Below are 25,440 nucleotides of genomic sequence, written 5' to 3'. Positions count from 1 at the left end.
TGATTGGCGGATAAAAAAGAGACCTCGAGGTGTACAGCCTAGCGCACACAGTAAAATATCTTGATTTCCCTTGTTTACTTTGTAAAAACTAATTACCAAAAGGCATATGACTGTCTAACAAGAGTTATTGATTTGATTCTTATAAAGAAAATGCTTATAAGAAAAATAAATAAGCTCGGATTACATACACCGTCCCTCTTTACTTTGTAAGAACTAATTACCGAAAAGTATAATGGCTGTCTATCAAGAGTTATTAATTTGATTCTGATATAAAGAGATGCCTATCAATGCTCATGTAGCTGGTTGGTAGCAGGGTAAACTAAAGTCTATCTCAATATAATACACAGTGGAGATGAAAAGAGGTAGTTACATATTTAGGTAGCGGTTGTGCGCTCGTTGAAAAGATAAACGAAACGATTATCAAAAAGAAAATAGAAAATTCAAGATGAAAATAAGACAAAGAAAATCATCTGCTTGTAGACCTTCATTTTCAAATCAGAAACGTCAAATGTGAAAAAAATTCTAGTCAAAAAATAAATCAGCTTAAAACTTTTCCATGGTTGCCTTGAAAAAGATCCCTGTTTGTTTTAATGGTTTTTTTGAAAAATATTTCACTTGATTATGTCTCAAGAAAAAAATGTGTTAAATGAAAAAAAATAGCACAATTATTGAAGAAGTCGATGTCCGGATGGGGGGTATAGCAAATGGAGGGTACAGTATGTGGCGCCCTTAAGGGAAGCTTTTTTGGATTTCCAAAGTCCCACTAAGGGTCGGAAACATCAGAAAATCAAATAATTTCAGTCCCACTAAGGGAGTAAGAAAATTTAAACTTTTTACCCCTGGAAAAATTGAAATTTGGTCAAAATTGCGTGGTCAAATTTGTCGCAATAAGGGTCGTAAAATTCACAAAATTTTCCTTCTTTTTCTCCTTTTCAATTCCGGTAAGGGTCTAAGGGTCGATTTTATTAATAATCGTTTCCCAGTTTCAACAAAACCTCATTATAATATCTTTCTTACGTCCGTACGTTAATGGGATAAACTTTCGCAGGGATTAAATTTTGCGGAGTTCGTGAATTTAGGTGTTATCCGGGAAAGTCCGCGAGATTAAGTCCCAAAGGAAATTTGGAAGGGCCTCATCCGCGAAATATTTCTAAACAAAACTCAAAATATGTCAAATAAATACTTTTTGAATGGTTACTTCCATCAAAGAGGCGCAAATAATGTGTATTTCAACAACCAACATGCATGGTTTAACATAAAGTCACAAAATCGTGAAAATATTGCGCCACCCAATAGTGCCAACCACGAAATTTGATCCACTCCAAATTTAATCCCATTAATAATACAATAATGACCGGTTAGTGAGGGCTGTACTGAGAAATATTGCCCGAGGTCAAGTAACGACCGAGCTTGCGAGGTTGTTGCGTTGACCAAGGCAACATTTTCAGTACAGCCCGAAAAAAACCGGTCATTATTGTATTTGTTAACCGTTTCCTTCAACTTTGATTGATTTTTAGCGCTTTATCCAGGAAAAATAGCGAAATAAAGCAGAAAAAACAAGCGAAAAAAGATAAAAAATTGCTATAATTTCTGACGTCAGAAATAAAAAATGAGAGAATAGGTCAACGCATTGTTCATTTTCCTTTGAAAAAGTGACGTCACAATGAATTTTCCTAACGACGGGCAACTCTGGACAATGTAGGCCCGTCGTCATGCGAAAAGAACCAATTGCATTGCGCAAAAAGCCATGTAGCCCGCTTCGAAAAAGTAACCGGTTAACAAAGTACAATATTCACATAACATAACAATATATACCAGACGGGTTTTAAAATATATGATGACGTATAATTGCATATTCAAATCTTCAATTATGATTATTGCACCTTAAATACTGATAGAGTTGGGAACGACTTTAGGTGACAACCACGGATAGGCGAATCTCCTTTTTGCATTCTTCTCATCATTTTCTTTGGCAATTACCTGCAAACGGTCGTAAAACCTACAAAATAAAATTTAATGTTTTTTTAAACAACCTTGTGTGACAGACCAGGTGGGTTCCAACTTGAAAGTTTGACAAAAGTGGCTGCGTTTAGACCAGCCTGGCATTTGTAATTGCTTGCAGTATTCTTTTGAATTCTATTGTTCCGCGCAATTGTTCGGTTTGTCAAATGCCTAATGATGCCAGCGTGTTGGCATTTCGTTGGCATTTGAAATCCCATTTTGAGCAAAGGAATCCCTTTTCGGCATTTCGAATCAAACAAAGGAACCAAAACAGAGAGAAAAAGTGCATTTGATTTTTTAAAGTTTTGACGTTTTTTATTCAGTCTTTCTATAGATTTAAATTTGAAAATTGCCATAGCCTAGCCTACGGAAAAAGTTTCAGTCTTAATGACTGCAGTTTGAAATTCCATGTTTTTTCATTGTTTGATCTGTCAAAGTTGAACTTGAGGGAATCACCTTTTCAGTAATGACTCTAAAACGACGATTCCTTAATGCCCTGACAGAAAATACAGGAAAAGCTATTAAAATCGAATCCCTCATGAGCAATTGCCAAATTAAAATGCCAGTTGGTCTAAACGCCCATTTTGGAAAAGATACTCTGCATTTTTAGTCCTTGTTCGATTTTTATGATTCTTAATAGACCTTTTCATAAATTACGTCACGAAAATCACTTGCCTCGTATTCAAACAATTACCATGGTGATTATGTCCCTTGAGACATTAAATGATTCTTTTATGAATAGGAAGTAGTTTTGATAAAATCCTCTTACTTTACAGTATATTGAAAGGGGAATTACCACCGAGGGACCTAGTGGTAACTTTTGTTATTAAAATTTACACTTGATAGATTGATTAAATATTTAAATTGAGGAAGGTCTTTTTTACGTTTTTTTATATGGTCATATTCTAGGTGAGGCCTGACAAAAATTATAAAAAGTTTACGGAATAACGTGAAGGTTCGCCTAATTAGACCAGCCATTGAGTTTGCCTTTTTTACTAGATATACAAGAATGAGAGATTTCGGTCAAAGATAACTCCGAGATCCTTTTCGAATTGTACATGTTTTATTAAGTTTCCTCCGAGTGTGTATTGATGTACATGTTTAATTATATTCGGCTTACCTAACTTTAGTACATGACATTTGTCGGGATGGACTTTTAAAAGCCACGTATCTGACCATAGCTGTAGTCGACCAGTGTCCTCCTGGATTATAAGTGCATCTTCAACTGATTCTACTTTATTGATGACTTTAGTGTCGTCAACAAATAGAAATAGTTGTGATTTAATTGAACCTGGTAAATCGTTGATGTAAAGAACAAAAAGGGTTACAGTGCAGAAACTTTGTTTTGTTTTCGTTAAAATTGATCGAATTGGGGAGCAGGGGTGCAGTTTTCTAAATTTTAAGAATATTTAGCTAACCCGGCGATTTTGTCAAGCTTTTCTTGTGTAGAAAGCAGTTCAGGAAGAGTTCAAAATACCGGAAATCCGATTGTATTCGGTTGTATTTCAAACACAGGAAAAATGTTAATTTTCCCTCAAATATTGGACATATCAAAAGGGCTAAAAAAAACTTGAATCCCTTAATCTCGCCTCCGATAGGAGAGTTAAGAACTATTTTCTTGAAATGGATTTTCCTTATTTGTTATTCATAAGGCCTGGAAACAATACTGAGATATTGAGTACACAAAATCTAAATAATTCCTTCATAAAAATTGTATATCTTTGAATACATCTTCCTTTTTAATGTTTCGGCTCGAGAGAAAACTGAATCGAAAATTTTATTCATTAAAATATTTTTTAACTTATTCGACCACAAGTTTTTCAAAAACATCAAGAAATATTTTTTTTGTTTTTCAAATGTCATTTTTGTTAAGTTTTCAATCATTTCGTGAAAGGGGACGCATTTGAAAATGATATCAGAAAATATTAACATGTTGAAAATCATTATTTTTGTGAGGTAAGATTTCTATCAAAATTTAAAAGTTAGTGTACTGCCATCATTAGGTCATTTGTCAGTTTATTTTGATATACTCCTACAAAACGAGATTTAGAATTGCACTGAATTCAAATATTTCCAACGTTAGTTGTTGCACGTGCTTCTTATATTAATAACTTAAGCCGAGCGATGCCAAAATGGCTCTAACTTCCACTTATGACACAAAGATCTAAACTTATTCTTGTCTAACCATATTCACACTAAGCTTTTAATTAGATACCCCTGTGTCACAGACCCGCTCGGAGCCCAGACCCACTGGAAAGATTGACTAAAATTTCGTCCCCGGTGGGAAAATACCTTAGAATTTCAGCCCCACTTGGAAATTAACTTTTATTTCTTCTTATTTCGAAATTCAATGTTTAAAAATTACACTTCAAAACCATTGCCACTGAATTTTATCCTCATTGGGATTTCAATAAGAATTTTTATCCCCACTAAGAAAAAAAGTTACACCGGGGCTGTGAGACAGGGGTGTTTTTAGGGGTGGTTCAGAACTAGCGGGAGAGACTTTTCCTCTACCACCCTGTAGCCTTTGATTTAGTTGGTCTTTTTGGATGAAATTTTGTACACAAGATCCTTGTCATATAAGGTTACCTTTGATGACGTCATTCATCATGCCTAAAATAGATAAGCAACCGTAGCGTAGTGGTAGAGCATCCGGCTACGGTGCGCAGGGTTCGACCCCCAGCCGGGTCACATCAAAGATTCCCAAAATGGTATTTGATGACTCTCTGCTTGATGCTCAGCAATTAAGAGAAGGATCAAGAGTCTATCCAAGGAGAAAGAGTGGCACCCCTATGGAAAATTAAGCTTTCGGGACGCCTCCTACCGTGGTCGCAGACTTGCTCACTGACTTTCTTACTTACTTATAGTAGGCAAAAACCCATCTGAAAATTGTCCTTATTCTTTTAAATAGCTATTGTATCCTAACAAAAGCTGACTGAGTTTAAAATGCTGATTTTATCCAAAATATTCAAAGAATTTTGGTTTGAACGATATATTTGACAAAGAAAACTAAATTTGTATTGGAAATGTGTCAATTTTTATGACGCCTTACTGTCAGAAACGTCATAATGCTCAAGGTGTGAAAATATTTAGCTTGAAAGATTTTATTTACAGCCTCTTTCCCGCTTTATCGCAAAAAAAGAATATCTTTGAAGAAACATATGAGAAACATATTTGAAATTGGGCGGTAAAATTGGCTAAATCATCGATCAAACAAATTTTGATTTTTAGTGCAGACATGACTCAGGCTGATACCATTAGTTACACGGTCTTTTCAAGTTTAGAAGCAGGATATACAGGATCAGTAAAAAACCTTTTGGTGTCGAGGCTCAAAAAGAATAGAATTAAAATCCCTAGCCATAAAGAGACATGGCAATGCCGATCGATCCCTATCGATTTTCAGTCCGTTATTTTCACCCCTAATAGCTGAAAAATCCTACCGGACTTGTGAGAAGGGGGTGTCAAAATTTAAATAATCTAAAATATTATTTTTGAAATTTTAGCTTGTTGATTGCAGCTGTGGATTCACAAACGCTCAAACTTAAGAACGAAAAAGCATGTTCAACTAAAATGGCTTCCAAATTGCGAAGAAACAGTATCTTCATCGCCAGCAAGATTTCATCCCATCAAAACAATGTGCAAACACTAAGAGATTGTTTCACCAGTTGCTCAAACCACGCAAGCTGTGCCATGTTCGCACACCGCGAAACAGACAAACTTTGTATGTTTTTCAAAGAAATCTTGGCTAATGAAGTCATCTCAAGGCTCATCTATGAGGGCTGGAAACCTGGACGAATCAACACTTTTCAGAAAGTGAGTTTAGAGATTTCTCTTTTAGAAGCGACGTGCTCAAACTAATAAATGTTCTGTCACGTTATTGAGCACGTTTGTACACCCCTTCTCACAAACCCAGTGGGTATTTTCAGCCAGTAGGGGTAGAAATAACGGACTGAAACACGATGGGGATGATTAATATTCTCACATTTTTTATGCCTGAGGATTTAAACTGTGTTTGTTTCCAAGTCAGAAAAATTCAGTGAGGATTGGTTCATTTAATTTTTTTCAGTGGGGCCAAAAATTAGGGAAAGATTTTCCATACCGAGGATGATATTTTGGTCCCAGTGGGTCTGTGAGAAGGAGGTGTTTTTTAACAGCTGAAAATTTCTGAATTGACAAAATCGTAATTTTGTCACTTTTCATTCTACAAGTTTTAAAATTATATATCCATATATTTGTATTTCAAATAATTGTAAAAAAGTTTTGAATAAACATAATTAAGGTGCCCAGCGGAGTCGCTGATCACGCCATTACGCCTCAAAGTAATTTATAATAACGGTAAGTATATTCTATCGTCACGCAATTACACCGAAAACATTCACGTTCACGTATCTGAAATCATAAACCGTCTAAAAGTGGCCCAATCATACCATCACACAAACCAGGGACCTCAAATTCTATGAATCAACCATGAATTAATTTTTTCTTCTTCATTTTCGCCATCTCAGATCATTTTGTACATTGAAGATATCTGCTCTGAAGAATATTGTCAGGATTCCTGTCTATCTGGAGTTAAAGAGACTTGTACACCGTCTACATTGAGTCTTCCTGACTGCGAACCAAGTGGTAAGTAAGAGATCAATTGAGTGTGTTTTTCAAATGTTGACCTCTTGGCTGGTAGTCTTGCTGCTGAAGTCAAGAAAAGTAGCTCGAAAGCGATTTTCGTGATATATCTCTTAGATCTAACTTTTCTTTAGTAGAAACTCGCGAATTAGTACGTGTGGATTACGAATCGAAAAAGTCTCCAGGGTTTTACTTTGTCAATAACGAGTGGGTGATGCATGCGATTTTAAAACGACGGCATGTACCTCCCATAATTTGACTTTCAAATGACCCTTTGACCCTTTAAATTTCGCAGCTGTTATTATTTACAGATATATTCTTTACAGTACAACTCTTACACAGTTCAAAATACAGTGCACTCACGCTAATTCGAATCTTTCTTTAAGGGCTCTGACCATAGTCAGAAAATTGATTTTAGTATCTGAACATAAAAGTTATGTTTTAGATTCTTTAACACTTTTAACAAAGAATTGCCTTTATAACTTGCTTTTTAATCAAACCCCTTAAGAGTAATTAAGAGCTTAATTGCAAAAATGACGTTATGAACTTTACCAAAGACGTTAATAATATGTTTGCATCACCTTCTTTATAAAAAGTGCTAAGTTTTAATGGGTAATTACCCTTTTTGTTTCGAACTTTTTTCAAGCTGTCCGCAAAGAATTGAACTATTTTAAATTTTGCGGAAAATTTTTCTAAAAAGATGTGTCAAAAGTTATGACTGTTTTTTTAAGCAAAATCCAGATGAAAAATTGATGAAAAACTACTATTTTGAAGATTTCGAGACAAAGAAGCATTTACAAAAATTTCCGCAAAATTTTTATCCTTCAGTAAAAGATACTTCATCTACAGCGAAAATTTTTTCAAAATGTTTTTTCTTCGCCGAAACTAAGCTCTTCAAAGTTGAAATACTCTTCCTCGCAAAAGTCTTCATTTTCTTTTTCATCAAATTTTTTCAATGCAATTTTTGAATTTTCAGATTCAGGAATAGTTTGTCTAACAGAAAATGTATAACATGCCATAGTTTTGTTGGTTACATCAGTCAGAAAACACATTTTAAACACGGCAATTATGAAAAATTCACTATGGTCAGAGCCCTTAATTGGAAGTTATTCTCATTTCTCGTCAAGATTAAACTCCCGTAAAATAATCTCTAAACTTCGAATCTTTTTGTAATCCAAATATATCACACTTAGTTCTCCTCTGAGTACAAATTAGCAAGAGTTAACTGCATTGGGCTTTTCCAGGAAAAAACCGTGCACCCCCTGTTGACGAGTCCATTTCCATTCCAAGGGGGTATGGTTTGAAATGCAGTGGAATTCCATAGCAGTAGACAAAAATCCGTCAAAAATAAGTGGAATTCCATGGGGGTAATGAATGAAAATCTGTAAAAATTCGGAATTCCAGAGGGGTATGATCCTAAAATTGCCTGGAATTCCAAGGGGGTAATTCACAAAAGGTTAGAGCTCCTCAACAGGGGGTGTACGTTTTTTTTCTGGAAAAGCCCATTTTTATCTTAAAACAAGCCTGGGTTTTCAAATGACCAGAAATATAAAGTTATCGATATTCAAGTATAAGCACATCAAGCGAGGAAGTATCTACTACGCAAATAATGTTTTGAGCTCAATTGTTTTGATTTTCATCCAAAAATATTCCCTTACTTACGTGCACCTTCAAAAAAAATCCCTTAAAAGCGGCATGTCGTAGGTCGAACCAAATGAGTGTCCTAGGTCCCTTGGCTATATAATTTTTACCATGGAAATTACAAATTACATATGGCCCGGATCTTTAGTCCCATACACCAATACTAAGGGTGTAATAAAATTAGCCATAACTTTCATTAAAGTGCCACCACAGCAAAAAGAGCACATTAGAGTTGAATTTGCTTTTAAAAGGAATGGTGTTAGCCCTACAGTAATTTTTGACTTCTCATTTGATCTGAGACAAAATTCAGTCTTCAAATGCTAACAAATGTGTGAAGGGAGTGATTTACAGTTATAGTTTCAAAAGTAAATCCCATTTTGTTTTGGTGTCTACTTAGAGTGACATCTGTGCCTTGCCTTACACGCTTTTTTATAAGAACAATTTTATAAAAATACAATGCTAAAATTTGGCCGAAACCTAAGATCAAATTAAGAACACTCTTTACTGAGAAGTACAGGTTTCCATCTAAATTAATATGACAAGAACTTTTAAGTCTGAAAAACTCATAAAATTCAGAGCAGTCCAGCCAGAGCCATAACTTATTGGTTTTCTATAAAAACTGTGTATTTAAGGATACTGCTCTCATATGCTAAAATTAATGTACACGTCTCTTAACCTTCGCAGAGCGCTTAATAACTACTTGTGGTATAAAAAGGGAATTTACCAAAAAATGCATTTTCCTAGATTCATCAATTCTCTAGGGATAAGAAAAAGACAAATTTAAAACCGGGCTACCATTTAACCGGTTAATTATTTAAACCGGTATCAGAAGAGTGACAAACAACGCAAAATTATGAGTTATTTGTCCAACTATCCTTAGGCGTGAAGCTATGAATGCCATCGTTGGTCGCTTTACGCTCCCTGCGGTGGCAATGAATGAAGGAGATAAATACCGATATGAATAATGCAACAAAAAGATATTATTTATGATTTAATTTATGAGAAATCAGAAAAGACAGGAATAGTAAATGATACAAATTCAAATTGAATAGTAAATTTCGTTTCGTGGTTGAAGAGATATACTAACAAAAACCACAAAACCTAAAACTAAACAAAACGAAAACCCAAAACTATTAAAATTCAACATATTTTCAGCCCCTAATATGTCCTGTGTTAATTTTTGGTACTGAAGTCGGAAGTCGAGTTCACACTTACCCTAGTACCCCCCCCCAGTTGTTGCTCGAATAAATTTCACTCAGTGCTCAAGTTAAAGAGATCTAGTTACATCACCTCCTAAATTATAAAGAAATCAGAAGTTGATTATTAGGATCTCCTTACACGAAGTAGTTTTTCTTTTAAAAGTTTTTTTAAAATAATGCGGCTCACCAGTGGTACCTTTGATCACGATATCACGTATTCTTTTGTCGTCATTCACGATCACACAAATCAGCAAAAAACTGAAACAATCACGGATCCCTTTGAAAAAAGTCCAAATCACGCATATCGGCTCAAAAAATGTTCAAATAACGATCGCGTTTTGACCCTCTCACGTAACCACAAAAGAAAATTTTGAAATCATGTTATAACGCTAGAAAAAAAGACGTCATCACGCAAACCACTTGGGGTCTCAATAATGCTGAGCCTTTTTAATATTTCCTCCAAAAGTTTTTCTTCAGCTGCAACTTTTCACCCTTTATGTTTTCTCTCTGTCTGTTTGAAAGAATGATTGATGTCTGCATACTTCACCATTGTAAGTATGATACCCCGGTGGAGAGGGTACTTTGGTAAAAGATTTGAAAAGTTTCTTTAAGGGAAGAATTTTTTTTGAAATATCTGTCCAATTAGCGATTTTGGGAGATCGTTCAACCTCGATCTCTCGGGCCGTTGACATTTATAATAAATGTGCTGACACAAAAAAAACCATATCATTTTTTGTTTCCAGGTGTTTACAACGGATGTGATGAGGCGCGAAAAGCTTCAAAAGTTCTCTCCCTGAATCTAACGCCTTTTGATGAAGACGAATATCAAGCTTTGGTGATCGAAGGCATCCCTGCTGGATTAAAATGTCCAGCACACGTGGGTGAGTAAAAGGGATTGCTAATCGATTAAATTAAGTAAAGGTATTGCAGCTGGATTAAAACGACCAGAACACGTGGATGAGTAATGAGGATTGCTACTCGATTAAAAAGTCCAGAATACATTTTTAAGTAAAGGGATTGCTGTTGGATTAAAATGTACAGAACATGTGATTAAGTAATATATTGCTGCTGGAATAAAATGTCCAGATCACGTTGTTAGGTAAAGGTATTGTTCTGGATTAAAATGTCCAGTATATAAAGAGTCCGAATATTTTATTAAGTCAAGGATTTGCAACTGGACTATAATGTCAAGAACACGTGGATTACTAAGGGGATTGCTGCTGGGTTAAAATGTTTGGAGCATTTGATCGAGCCAAGGTCAATGAAGTATAAGCCCGAATGGCTAGAATCGAATCTTCAACTTTCTCAGGCAAGAAAAAGTGAAGCCTTAAAATATACGCCGTATTTTTGACGACGAATTGAATCTAGCGATTCCTTTGTTTTCGAAGGATATCTTTTTCGAAGTTCACGTGTATATTTCATTTCATATATATCATCTGTGTAAAAACCAGACGGACTGCGTTAGGCCGCGCGACTTTGGTAGGACGTGGTCGGCTTCAAATCATACCAAGGAGATTCGGTTCTATCCCTTTGAGCTTATACTTCATTGGTCAAGGTATTGCCGTACTTCAAGAGTTATCTTTTTATAACATAGAACAAGAAATAATGACTGAGAAACCTTCCCAAAAACAGTTGATTTTGGGCCAAGGAATTATTTTGCTCGATTTTGCTAACTAGGATGCCATTCAGACTAGACTGTATCCATAATTATAACAAAGTCTTTTTTCAGTCAACAATGCCTTATTATAAACCGATCTTCATAACTCGAATTTTACAACCTTGAACAACTTGTGTTTGACAAGCGTACGTTTGACTATTGAGACTCAATTGTAATTCCACTGTTCATTTTAGAATACACGCGTATCTTAGAGAACAATGTTAAATGTTTACAATCTCCGAAAACGCTGACTTGGGGTATGGTAAGAAGAGGACTAGACCAATGCATAACAAAAGATCATTTATTCTCGTACAACCGAATGACCGGACAGTTAAAGATCGTTGGTAGCACAACAGCTGTGTCGTACTTTTTAAAAATGGTTTCCCATACATACAGCTATTGCTCAAATTATAATTGGGGTCGTTGTTATGCTTATTCGCAGTCAAGTGGAACCCATTTGATGCCAACAACAAGTGACGCAGAAAGCTACTTTGAAAGAACAGGATGTAAGTTCACAATGTCGATTCAACGTCCTTCGAACGTTTTTTCAACGCCACGTGGCGGGCTCCTCTATAGCTATATCCCCAATTTTTTTTATCTAGCACTCAATTTAGAAATTTTCTTGCGACACACTAAAGCTCTGATGGTTTGGAAAAATTTTATATCATCTACAAGGTTTAGGGATAGGTATAGTCATTTTATAAACACGAATTGAAAACTTTTGTGTTAATAAAAACCACTTTAATTAAAACCAGCTGTGGTGTCTTTGAAAAATTAGATAAAATTCCTGTTAATATTTTGCGTGTTAATTTCAAGGCCGTTGAATACTTGCGTGGTAATATTCGTGTAATATTCGTGTAATATTCGTGTAATATTTGTGTAATATTCGTGTAATATTCGTGTAATATTCGTTGAAATATTCGCAATATTCGTTAAATATTCGTGTAAATATATTCGTGTAATATTCGTGAAATATTCGTGTAATATTCGTGAAATATTCGTGTAATATTCGTGAAATATTCGTGTAATATTCGTGTAATATTCGTGTAATATTCGTGTAATATTCGTGAAATATTCGTGTAATATTCGTGTAATATTTCGTGAAATATTCATGTAATATTCGTGTAATATTCGTGTAATATTCGTGTAATATTCGTGTTAATATTCGTGTATATTCGTGTAATATTCGTGTAATATTCGTGTAATATTCGTGTAATATTCGTGTAATATTCGTGAAATATTCGTGTAATATTCGTGTAATATTCGTGTAATATTCGTGTAATATTCGTGAAATATTCGTGTAATATTCGTGTAATATTCGTGTAATATTCGTGAAATAAGATATTTTCTGATTTGTTCCAGAGGAATGTTAGGCTGCGAGCATCCCCTTGATACTGATATAGGGGATGCTAAGGGGGGGTTTTCACTGGAAAGGTCAATATTTACAGTTACATTGACAACACTATACACCGGTGGCCAAAATTGCCACGATTACACAATTTTCTTTTACTTTTAGTTGGAGCGTTGCATATAAAGCAAGGAAGTTACGGTGGAGATTTCATTGGTAAAATGGAAGATATCTACATGATCGATTATTTCATCAAACAAACCTCTGAACCTCTTTCAACAGCCTACATGTACAACTTTACTAACATCCGTAAGCTACTTTATACTTTTTCATCAAATTTTTACTCAGATATCTAGCGTCATCGTCAAAGATGATTTCCACTATTTTCAATTCATCATTTTGGATTCAATTTAAAAATAATTTCTGTTTGGAGAATATCATTGGGTGTATATTGCTTGAAAGTTAATTGAATAAAATATGGGAACTAAGAAGTGCACGATATTCTCCTTTGTTTCTTATTATCCCAGTTTGCACGATCGCGTGATCGTGTTTCAACATGGAGGTATAAAGAAACAGGAGAAGTATGCTATTGTAACCATGCTCGCCCTACGATTAAAAATATTACGAGGTATGCATGCTCATAATCTCATATATCGTGCATTTTTAATGAGCTCTTTTGTTGATAGGTAAAATCTTATTGGCTAACTTAAGTGTTGGAAATAAGATGGGACGAGATTCATTGTTTCTGACATTGGTGTAAGAAAATATTTGGATTAAAAAAGGGCCTGTAAACTTTGCAATCCTTCATCAAATGACAAGATTTTTCGATCAACATTTTCTTCAAGGTGAACTCTATTTCTTAATACTTTCCTCCAAAATTCTCCAGCGACTTTTTGTCTACAAATTGGGTCTGAAATTGTGCGTGCTTATAAAGAACTTTTCAATTTCTGGCTTGAGAAAATATCTTTTCAAAACAAAATTTAATGGATGACAAAATTGAACGCAAACTTATTTCGTGGAGCTGAATTTTATTTTATTATCGTATATTAGAAGGCTGGAAATCTTCGATGCTGATAGTAAGAATGTTCAGAGCAAACTTGAGTTCTACTAAAAAGTCGTATTTCATCGGGCGAGCCTAGAATTTCTTTTGATTTATTACATAAAAGAAATCAAAAGACTTTAACGACCAATTACCGACAAATTCAACTCCTGTCTTTCTTTATACCTCTATGGTTTCAAGTAGAACGCAAGTATATCAACGTGAATTCATTATATTTTAAACCGTTTGGTAATTTAAGTTTACTTTTACAACATTTCAAGATGTTTCGGGGTGGTTTAACACTGTTGCTCGAAACTTTTGGTGACAAAGGAGTGCACGATCCTATCTTTTGTTTTCTTCTATTATATAAAATTGGCACGATCGCTTGAACAAGCAAACTTCAATCAAAAACGATTAAGCTAATGAGCAGTGCCGTAGGAAGCATTTTCATATGGGGGGGCTGAAGTTCAGTGACACCATGAGGGCCAACCATGGTTTGGCCCGAGGAGGGAATTTTGAAAATTTGAGCTCTAGATTGCTTAAAAATGCACTCAAAACAATATGCATTCAAGAAAAAACAACAAAAAACTTGAGCATTTTACAAAATAACCATTTTTGAAAAATTATGGGGGGAGCATAGCCCCCCTTGCCCCCAGTTGCTACGGCACTGATGAGTAATTCATTTCGCTTTGTAAACTCAAGTTTATTTGCGAGAGCCAACATTTATAAGGATAAGTTGGTTTCTTATGCGTGATTTAATAAAAAAACAGTTAATTTGATTTGATAAGATATTCATATTAACACAAAGGGTGTTTTTTCACTGAGACTGTCTGGCAAAAATTGATTAGCTGAAACAAAGAAAATTGATAAGGAAAGCATTACTGACTACTAAAACAGTTTTCAAAGCGTTTACGACCCTTTGAATTTGGAGTTAATTGCAGCATGGTTGACAGAATTTAATTGAAAGTAATTATAAGTCAGTCGTTTTATAAACAGTTCTCAAACAGTGGAGGCAGTTCTTTCATTTTATGCAAAAACCAAACCATTTTACTTCTGATAAATGTTGATGCTCTGTCTGCTATTTTATTGCAATCAATCTATTTTCGGTGCATCTTTGGTTTTATTGGTCATTAAGTCAAGAGAACTCTACTCCTCTCTTGGAGAACAAAAAGTTTTCGACATTAAATCTGGAATGCTGATATGAAGCGATCAAAATCTGATGTTGAGCACGAATCTTCATTGTATATTTTTTACAACCCTTAGAAATTTATGAAAGTAACCGTTGATGAGAACCACTTATCTATCTAGCGTAGTGAAAAAGCACCCAAAGTTTACTGTGATTAATATTCTGGTTTCACAAAACAATTTTGTTCTTTTCAACTTATTCCACGTTTTGTTGATGAAATCTGAACAATCATTTAATTGCTCTCATGCTTTTCGATATTTGAAGCGGATCGAAACCTCCCCCAAGAAACAAAGGCAATTATTACTCTCGCTTGAACGCTTCACGTGCATCCCAGCAAGAAGCAGTAAATCCTATTAGCTTGAAATTTTCAGTGTGAAACCACCCTCGAACCTACGCCAAAGAAATGAAGGCAATTATTACTTTCACTTAAATTCTTTTCTTTTCTAGAATTTTATCATTTTATCAAAAAAACAGTTTTATGATTTCTGGCACGTTAATGCAATTAGCTTGAAATTTTCAGAGTGAATACACTCAGGGTGTTTTTCCACTGGCGGTTTAAGCTAACAGTATTAACGAAACGTGTAATAAAACGATGAATAGCCCAAGACTATTCATATAATTTGTGGATGAAAAGAGATGGTTACACGCACGTTTATGTTTTATTTTGAAAAAAATAATTTCATTTCCCACAGCAACACAGGAGAAAATCTAAAAATCTTTTGTATTTTCCTGATCCGCTTATCTTTGCTGTTTTGTTCTTCTATATATGCCCTCGACCATGTTTCTAGTGGATTAGAAAATGCGTACGAAACACAAAAGATTTTAGCGATTTGTCCCCTGTGTTGCTTGGGGAAATAGAGTATTTTTCCGAAAAGAAAAATTAATGTGCAACCATCTATTTTTCATCCAAAACTTATATGAATAGTTTGGGCTATTCATCACTTTATCAAAAAAAACATTGATCATGTTAGCTTAAGCCGTCCAGTGGAAAAACACTCCTTGACTTTTACCGGTACTGCGTATCATTTCAACTACCTTTTATTTTATGATTTATATAAAGACTGATAAAGATTGTTTTTGACATTGAGTTTCAAAACCGATGGGCTAGAGGGGAGACTCCTGGATGGGAAATTAAACCATCTATTTCTCATCCAGAACGCCCACGTGTAGTTTTATACAAAAGCCGGATTGAAACTAAAATCTATCGCTAGATTTCAAAAAAATGTTGTGCTCCAAAACGAAGGAACCGCTAGATACAATCCGTTGTCGTGATTACGGCGCGTTCTATGTGCGTTTTGGATAGGAAATAAATAGCTTCAATTTCTCTTGCCTGAGAAGGGTTAAAGTTTCACCTCTAGCCCTTCGGGCTTGAAACTCAATGGTTCTTGAGTAATGCTTTTTCTGTATTTTGCAATTAATTTGGTGACCTGCTAATGATTTTGAACAGGGGGATTCGACTGTTCGTTTTTTAAACACAACAGGCAAAATCTGATGATATTTAATCATTTTGTCAATGTAATATTAATAAACCAGCTTAGCCTGGATATCCAGACCGTAAACTATTTCACCGTCTAGTTTTTTAAATTTTGTCTCTGGTTTACGGTCTGGTCGAAGTATCTCGTCTGCAGGGATATCTGTCCCTGCATATGCGAGTGTCTCTAATTGGTCAGTACGTGCCCAGTCGCTGAGCAGAATTTTCGCGGGGTTTTTGATATTTTTCGATGCGCGCGCATAATTTATGGAAAAAGCTGACCTTGCAAAAAAAGATAAACAAATGAAAATGAAAATGCAGGTTCATTTCTAAACAAAATGGCCGCTGGAAAGGAGCCTTTATAAATGTGGCTGATGTTTTGATGTAACTTAAAGTAGTTTTGAAAGTCTTTTGAGTTTGTAAAAGAGGTTTTATAGTAAGTTAATTATGTGTGTCTGCCTGGGTTTACAAAGTTTTGATAGTCTGTCGACAAGGGTTCACTCACAGGCAGTATCAAAAAAACTGTACCCAACTTTTTTAGTTGCACCAGACTCTAAAACTTTAGAAACTTTGTATGTTGAAATTTGTTGTATATGAAATTTTGAGTCAGGATAACCAGGCTAAAACCAGCTGCGCTGGAAGGTCGCCCGAATAGACGATACAAGAGCTTAAAAGTTTGAAAAAGTTGAAAGACGAAAAGCTTAACAGTGTAACACGTGCTTTGCGAATATACAAAATCGCTAAGTTTTTGTTCCGGGTTATAGTCAACATGGTCAAAATTGATTCTAATTAATGTTAAAAAAGATAAAATAAGGTTGTCGGAATCAGGCTGAAAAATATGTTTTTTTAGCAAAGTCACAATATTTCTGTTGCTTTTATCATTCTTACTAGCCATAATTTTCATTAAAGTGCCACCGCAGAAGAACGATCAAATAAATTGTTGAATTTGGAAAGAAATGTTACTGATAGTTACTTCTGTTAGAATGGCATCTCATCTGAAGCAAAATTTAGTCTACAAATATAGCAATTTGTGTCCATCTTATAGATATCTTCTTATAGAGATAAGGTAAAGTTATTTATCCGTTTTTTTTTGTCATCTCTTTTATTACCAAAATAATGGTATATTATGGTTTGTTTATATCATACTAAACGCTACTGTACTAGACTGCCATTTTACTGTAATAGTCAAACGACAAGTTTTTGAAAGAATAAAAATTTCTGATTTGCGTTGCTCAGAGCGGTGTGTTCAGGTTAGATTTCCATATCTTGTTCTCATACCATTAAGTGATTGCCAGGCAAGGGCTTTTCTGACACTGACATCTTTTTCAGTAGAGTTAACCCAGGACCCGAGGTATTTGGAATCATCCGCCCACGTAAGGTTGGTGCCGTTGGATGTGTGGAGTGGTGTAGGACTATCGATGTTATATGCAAGGGATTTCGTCTTCTTTGCGTTCAGTCCGAGTCCCACCTTAATACACTCTCCTTCCACTGCAGACAACAGCTTTTGTACCTTTTCGTAATATCATCTGATAGTAACGCTATATCATCAGCGAAGTCTAGATCAGTCAGGACGATTGAAGGGTGTCTCCTGGATTTTTTAGGAGTTATGGTAAATCCAAATTCAGATTCTTTGCCTGTAATTATCTTCCGCAGAACGAGATCCAAAACGATTACGAACAAGAAAGTAGCTAATGTGTCACCTTGCATTCCCGAGGATATCCAAAACATGTCTGTTTCTCCGTCGGGCGAGATTACTTTGGCGTTAGTATCACGATACATTACGTCGATTGCACCCAGCAAGTTTGGTGGTATTCCGCAAGCACGAAGAATCTTCAACATTTTGCCTCGATGTATTTAGTCGAAGACTTTTTTAAAGTCGATGAAACTCATTACACGGCTTTCAGATTGTTATCTTTCACCCCTTCAATAATTCGCCGGAGAGTTAGTATTTGTGCAACTGTAGCTCGTCCAGAGCGAAAACCATTTTGATTTAAACGTAGTTTGAGGTCGATTATTTTTCCGAATACGATTGAGGATAAGTCTATTGAAAATCTTTGCGATAATGCAAATAAGACTTATTCCACTGTAATTATCAGGTTTTGACAGATCACCAGACTTGGGGACAGATATAATGTTCATATATAACCAGAGGTTGGGTTTGTCCAGGTCTAATAGTGTAGAGTTGCAGAAACCCAGGAAAATTTCGTCAAAGTCGCAGAATTCATAGACCTTTGGAGGAATGCAGTGGCGTGGTGGGAAAATTTCTCTGGGGTGGCCAAGGCAAATATGGCGCCCTTTTTAAAGATTTTTTGTTTTTAGCGCCCCTCTCTATACGCTCATTATGGACACAAAAAAGGGAGTGTGCGAGCGAAGCGAGCCAGAAAATTTTGAGTTTTTGAGGTGATGAGGTCATTTGTCAATCTTTCGATATGGGCGCCTGAAAAATCCTTCTTCTATTCTATTCTATTCTATCCTTCTAATCTTCTTCTATTGTGAATTCCTCGTCGTCGATTTCGACGTCATTGAAGACTACATGAATTTGTTCGTCTGGATCTTCAACATCAGGCTGTTTGCCTAGAACGTTCTGGAAATGATTGAACCATGTACGAACTCGTTCTTCTGGGCTGGATCCAGCAACCTAAAGAAACAAAAGACCCATACTGGTCAACTTTCTATAAACGCCAGAGAAATCTTGTCGTCTCATTAAATCGATCAACAAGAAAGAAGTTTTACGCTAAACTTGGTACTTCTAAACCAATGTGGTCAAACATGAAACCGTTCTTCTCTGATGCAGATATCGTCCACGAAAGAATCTCTTTACAGGAAGGCGATGAACTGATCGAAGACGACAGCCTCATTTCAACTTTATTCAACGATCACTTAGCTACTATAACCAAAAATCTCAACATCGAGCAGTGGAAACCTACTAACGATACTGGTGAAGCATATGATGAAGTAACAAATATTCTTTTGAAATACGAAAACCACCCAAGTGTACTAAAAATTAAACAAACCGTCGATTCTAACCACTTTCAATTCACCCCTGTCTCAGAGGATGACGTTGAAAAAGTTATCAAAAATCTAAACCCAAAGAAAAGTGTCCGTGGTAATATCCAAATAAAATTTGTTAAACTTGCAAGTTCTATTATTATACCCTGGTTGACAAAATTCGTGAATGCTATGATAATCAATGCAAGTTTTCCCTCGAGTCTTAAACTGGCTGAGGTCTCTCCAGTTTTTAAGAAAGATGATAAATTTGACAAAGCTAACTATCGACCTATTAGTCTTTTACCAGCATTTTCTAAAATTTTTGAACGAATAATCTATAATCAGCTGGAAGGATTTTTTCAAGATAGTTTTTCTGTGTTTTTGTGCGGTTTTCGATCAAAGCATAGTACACAGCATGCCCTTCTTCGTCTTCTTTCTGAGTGGAAAAAATCTCTTGACAACAGGGAAAAAGTTGGAACCATTTTAATCGATTTGTCCAAAGCTTTTGACACTCTAGATCACGACCTACTTATTGCTAAATTATCAGCCTATGGCTTAAATTTTCACAGTTTACGTCTTATAAAAAATTATCTTAGCGACAGACATCAAAGGACAAGAATTGAATCTTGTTATAGTGGCTGGCTAGAAATGTCTCTTGGAGTCCCACAAGGTTCTATTCTTGGCCCTCTTTTATTTAACATATTTATCAACGACCTTTTATTTTTACTTGCAAGCATCTGTAACTTTGCGGATGACAATACTCTCTTCTCATGTGACCCAAGCATGGATACCATTCTTTCTAACCTCACGTCTGATCTTGCCATCGTCTTAGAATGGTTTAAAAACAACATGCTTGTGGCAAATCCGAAAAAGTTCCAGATGATGCTACTAGGACATAACGTTGATTGATCTATTGAAATAAAGATTGACAATTTTATTATCAAAAACTCTGATTCAGTTAAGCTGCTTGGTATTGTGTTTGACTCCAAGTTATCCTTTGAATCTCATATTTCTACAATCAAGGTCATAATATTTGAGAAAAAAGGGAAATCCACCGGGAAGTTTTTGAACCACAATCGATTTGTAAGTGCTCTAAAGTAGGTTGGAAGGGTAGAGTTTTAACTCTGAGTTTTAACATGAGACTTAAGACTTATGACCTTAGGATGCGAGGATCCAAAAGTTCAAAAATATTCCAATAAGACTCAGAATATAGCCTGGAAGTCTGCCAGCCCCTCCCAAATTGAAATATTCGATTAAATTAAAAAGATAGCCAAAAATCGACTTTCTCGCCAGAACTTTAAATCTTGAAAAACGTTAAAATAACCAAAATTTTCAATATATTATGACCTTGATTGTCTTTGGAAATCAAAAATGCCAAATTCTGCTCTGCTGGGGGTCTAATTTCAAACTTAAGTCATATTTCCCGGTTAAAAATATCCCTTTCTTCGATTTAACAGCCAAAAACTTTTAAAAAATTGAAAATTTTCTCAAATATTGGCATTTTTAGATTTCTGTAAACGGGACCTTATCAAAAAGTGAAATATTTCACCAAAAACTGATTTTGACCTAATGAAAATGCTTCAAAATGGTCGGAAAAGGGTTATTTTTCAAATTTTTGGGGTTTTCTCCTAATTTTAGACCCCCCGCAGAGCAGAAATCGGCATTTTTAATTTTCAAAGACAATCAAGGTCATAATATTTGAGAAAAAAGGGAAATCCACCGGGAAGTTTTTGAACCACAATCGATTTGTAAGTGCTCTAAAGTAGGTTGGAAGGGTAGAGTTTTAACTCTGAGTTTTAAACATGAGACTTAAGACTTATGACCTTAGGATGCGAGGATCCAAAAGTTCAAAATATTCCAATAAGACTCAGAATATAGCCTGGAAGTCTGCCAACCCCTCCCAAATTGAAATATTCGATTAAATTAAAAAGATAGCCAAAAATCGACTTTCTCGCCAGAACTTTAAATCTTGAAAAAACGTTAAAATAACCAAAATTTTCAATATATTATGACCTTGATTGTCTTTGGAAATCAAAAATGCCAAATTCTGCTCTGCTGGGGGTCTAATTTCAAACTTAAGTCATATTTCCCGGTTAAAAATATCCCTTTCTTCGATTTAACAGCCAAAAACTTTTAAAAAATTGAAAATTTTCTCAAATATTGGCATTTTTAGATTTCTGTAAACGGGACCTTATCAAAAAGTGAAATATTTCACCCAAAAACTGATTTTGACCTAATGAAAATGCTTCAAAATGGTCGGAAAAGGGTTATTTTTCAAATTTTTGGGGTTTTCTCCTAATTTTAGACCCCCCGCAGAGCAGAAATCGGCATTTTTAATTTTCAAAGACAATCAAGGTCATAATATTTGAGAAAAAAGGGAAATCCACCGGGAAGTTTTTGAACCACAATCGATTTGTAAGTGCTCTAAAGTAGGTTGGAAGGGTAGAGTTTTAACTCTGAGTTTTAACATGAGACTTAAGACTTATGACCTTAGGATGCGAGGATCCAAAAGTTCAAAAATATTCCAATAAGACTCAGAATATAGCCTGGAAGTCTGCCAGCCCCTCCCAAATTGAAATATTCGATTAAATTAAAAAGATAGCCAAAAATCGACTTTCTCGCCAGAACTTTAAATCTTGAAAAACGTTAAAATAACCAAAATTCTCAATATATTATGACCTTGATTGTCTTTGGAAATCAAAAATGCCAAATTCTGCTCTGCTGGGGGTCTAATTTCAAACTTAAGTCATATTTCCCGGTTAAAAATATCCCTTTCTTCGATTTAACAGCCAAAAACTTTTAAAAAATTGAAAATTTTCTCAAATATTGGCATTTTTAGATTTCTGTAAACGGGACCTTATCAAAAAGTGAAATATTTCACCAAAAACTGATTTTGACCTAATGAAAATGCTTCAAAATGGTCGGAAAAGGGTTATTTTTCAAATTTTTGGGGTTTTCTCCTAATTTTAGACCCCCCGCAGAGCAGAAATCGGCATTTTTAATTTTCAAAGACAATCAAGGTCATAATATTTGAGAAAAAAGGGAAATCCACCGGGAAGTTTTTGAACCACAATCGATTTGTAAGTGCTCTAAAGTAGGTTGGAAGGGTAGAGTTTTAACTCTGAGTTTTAACATGAGACTTAAGACTTATGACCTTAGGATGCGAGGATCCAAAAGTTCAAAATATTCCAATAAGACTCAGAATATAGCCTGGAAGTCTGCCAGCCCCTCCCAAATTGAAATATTCGATTAAATTAAAAAGATAGCCAAAAATCGACTTTCTCGCCAGAACTTTAAATCTTGAAAAACGTTAAAATAACCAAAATTCTCAATATATTATGACCTTGATTTGTCTTTGGAAATCAAAAATGCCAAATTCTGCTCTGCTGGGGGTCTAATTTCAAACTTAAGTCATATTTCCCGGTTAAAAATATCCCTTTCTTCGATTTAACAGCCAAAAACTTTTAAAAAATTGAAAATTTTCTCAAATATTGGCATTTTTAGATTTCTGTAAACGGGACCTTATCAAAAAGTGAAATATTTCACCAAAAACTGATTTTGACCTAATGAAAATGCTTCAAAATGGTCGGAAAAGGGTTATTTTTCAAATTTTTGGGGTTTTCTCCTAATTTCAGACACCCCGCAGAGCAGAAATCGGCATTTTTAATTTTCAAAGACAATCAAGGTCATAATATTTGAGAAAAAAGGGAAATCCACCGGGAAGTTTTTGAACCACAATCGATTTGTAAGTGCTCTAAAGTAGGTTGGAAGGGTAGAGTTTTAACTCTGAGTTTTAACATGAGACTTAAGACTTATGACCTTAGGATGCGAGGATCCAAAAGTTCAAAAATATTCCAATAAGACTCAGAATATAGCCTGGAAGTCTGCCAGCCCCTCCCAAATTGAAATATTCGATTAAATTAAAAAGATAGCCAAAAATCGACTTTCTCGCCAGAACTTTAAATCTTGAAAAACGTTAAAATAACCAAAATTCTCAATATATTATGACCTTGATTGTCTTTGGAAATCAAAAATGCCAAATTCTGCTCTGCTGGGGGTCTAATTTCAAACTTAAGTCATATTTCCCGGTTTAAAAATATCCCTTTCTTCGATTTAACAGCCAAAAACTTTTAAAAAATTGAAAATTTTCTCAAATATTGGCATTTTTAGATTTCTGTAAACGGGACCTTATCAAAAAGTGAAATATTTCACCAAAAACTGATTTTGACCTAATGAAAATGCTTCAAAATGGTCGGAAAAGGGTTATTTTTCAAATTTTTGGGGTTTTCTCCTAATTTTAGACCCCCCGCAGAGCAGAAATCGGCATTTTTAATTTTCAAAGACAATCAAGGTCATAATATTTGAGAAAAAAGGGAAATCCACCGGGAAGTTTTTGAACCACAATCGATTTGTAAGTGCTCTAAAGTAGGTTGGAAGGGTAGAGTTTTAACTCTGAGTTTTAACATGAGACTTAAGACTTATGACCTTAGGATGCGAGGATCCAAAAGTTCAAAAATATTCCAATAAGACTCAGAATATAGCCTGGAAGTCTGCCAGCCCCTCCCAAATTGAAATATTCGATTAAATTAAAAAGATAGCCAAAAATCGACTTTCTCGCCAGAACTTTAAATCTTGAAAAACGTTAAAATAACCAAAATTCTCAATATATTATGACCTTGATTGTCTTTGGAAATCAAAAATGCCAAATTCTGCTCTGCTGGGGGTCTAATTTCAAACTTAAGTCATATTTCCCGGTTAAAAATATCCCTTTCTTCGATTTAACAGCCAAAAACTTTTAAAAAATTGAAAATTTTCTCAAATATTGGCATTTTTAGATTTCTGTAAACGGGACCTTATCAAAAAGTGAAATATTTCACCAAAAACTGATTTTGACCTAGTGAAAATGCCTCAAAATGGTCGGAAAAGGGTTATTTTTCCAATTTTTGGGGTTTTCTCCTAATTTTAGACCCCCCGCAGAGCAGAAATCGGCATTTTTAATTTTCAAAGACAATCAAGGTCATAATATTTGAGAAAAAAGGGAAATACACCGGGAAGTCTTTGAACCACAAGCGATTTGTAAGTGCTCTAAAGTAGGTTGGAAGGGTAGAGTTTTAACTCTGAGTTTTAACATGAGACTTAAGACTTAGGACCTTAGGATCTGAGGATCCAAAAGTTCAAAAATAGTCCAATAAGACTCAGAATATAGCCTGGAAGTCTGCCAACCCCTCCCAAATTGAAATATTCGATTAAATTAAAAAGATAGCCAAAAATCGACTTTCTCGCCAGAACTTTAAATCTTGAAAAACGTTAAAATAACCAAAATTTTCAATATATTATGACCTTGATTGTCTTTGGAAATCAAAAATGCCAAATTCTGCTCTGCTGGGGGTCTAATTTCAAACTTAAGTCATATTTCCCGGTTTAAAAATATCCCTTTCTTCGATTTAACAGCCAAAAACTTTTAAAAAATTGAAAATTTTCTCAAATATTGGCATTTTAGATTTCTGTAAACGGGACCTTATCAAAAAGTGAAATATTTCACCAAAAACTGATTTTGACCTATTGAAAATGCTTCAAAATGGTCGGAAAAGGGTTTTTTTCAAATTTTTGGGGTTTTCTCCTAATTTTAGACCCCCCGCAGAGCAGAAATCGGCATTTTTAATTTTCAAAGACAATCAAGGTCATAATATTTGAGAAAAAAGGGAAATCCACCGGGAAGTTTTTGAACCACAATCGATTTGTAAGTGCTCTAAAGTAGGTTGGAAGGGTAGAGTTTTAACTCTGAGTTTTTTAACATGAGACTAAGACTTATGACCTTAACCCCTATTCGTACAGGGGGGGGCTCTTTCGTTCGGATGTCAAACTATTGCTAATAGCTCCTGAATAATAGAGCTTTTGCGTGAAATTTCTGTAATTCCTAACTTTTATCTAGCTTCAAAATAAAAAAAAATTGACACCTAAATATTTCACACCTTGAGCATGATGACATTTCTGACTAAGGTGTCACAAATTGACACTTTTCCAAACAATTTATTTTATTGTCAAATATATCGTTAAACCGTAATTTATTGAATATTTAGGATAAAATAAGCATTTAAACTCAGGCAACTTTTTTTCAGCCTTGTTAGAATACAGCTATTTATAAGAACAAAGGAAATTTCGGTTTTTACTCACTTTGGGCATGATGAGTGAGTCATCAAAAAATTTTTGTCAAAAGTTACCTTACGCCAGGATCTTGTGTGCAAATTTCATCCAAAAAGACCCATAATCAAAAGTTAAGGGTGGTACAG

The 25,440-nt window shown here is 34.9% G+C and overlaps 1 protein-coding gene across 1 annotated transcript in view; it reads left to right on the top strand.

Moving 5' to 3' along the window:
* The first annotated feature begins 3,876 nt into the window (after positions 1-3,876).
* Positions 3,877-25,440, top strand: part of LOC136823513 (uncharacterized) — a 38,839-nt gene continuing 17,275 nt past the window's right edge. Inside the window, exons 1-6 of the mRNA XM_067079702.1 lie at positions 3,877-3,957; positions 5,505-5,814; positions 6,507-6,624; positions 10,205-10,342; positions 11,313-11,624; positions 12,635-12,775. Of these exons, the coding sequence (XP_066935803.1) occupies positions 3,911-3,957; positions 5,505-5,814; positions 6,507-6,624; positions 10,205-10,342; positions 11,313-11,624; positions 12,635-12,775 (1,066 nt within the window). The 5' untranslated portion in view covers positions 3,877-3,910. The remainder of the gene's footprint in view (positions 3,958-5,504; positions 5,815-6,506; positions 6,625-10,204; positions 10,343-11,312; positions 11,625-12,634; positions 12,776-25,440) is intronic.

Source organism: Clytia hemisphaerica, unplaced genomic scaffold, assembly GCF_902728285.1.
Source record: "Clytia hemisphaerica strain Z4C2 unplaced genomic scaffold, Clytia hemisphaerica genome assembly, whole genome shotgun sequence".
Classification (NCBI taxonomy): domain Eukaryota; kingdom Metazoa; phylum Cnidaria; class Hydrozoa; order Leptothecata; family Clytiidae; genus Clytia; species Clytia hemisphaerica.
Note: the sequence above shows the minus strand (reverse complement) of the source record. Positions and strands in the feature narration are given on the sequence as shown.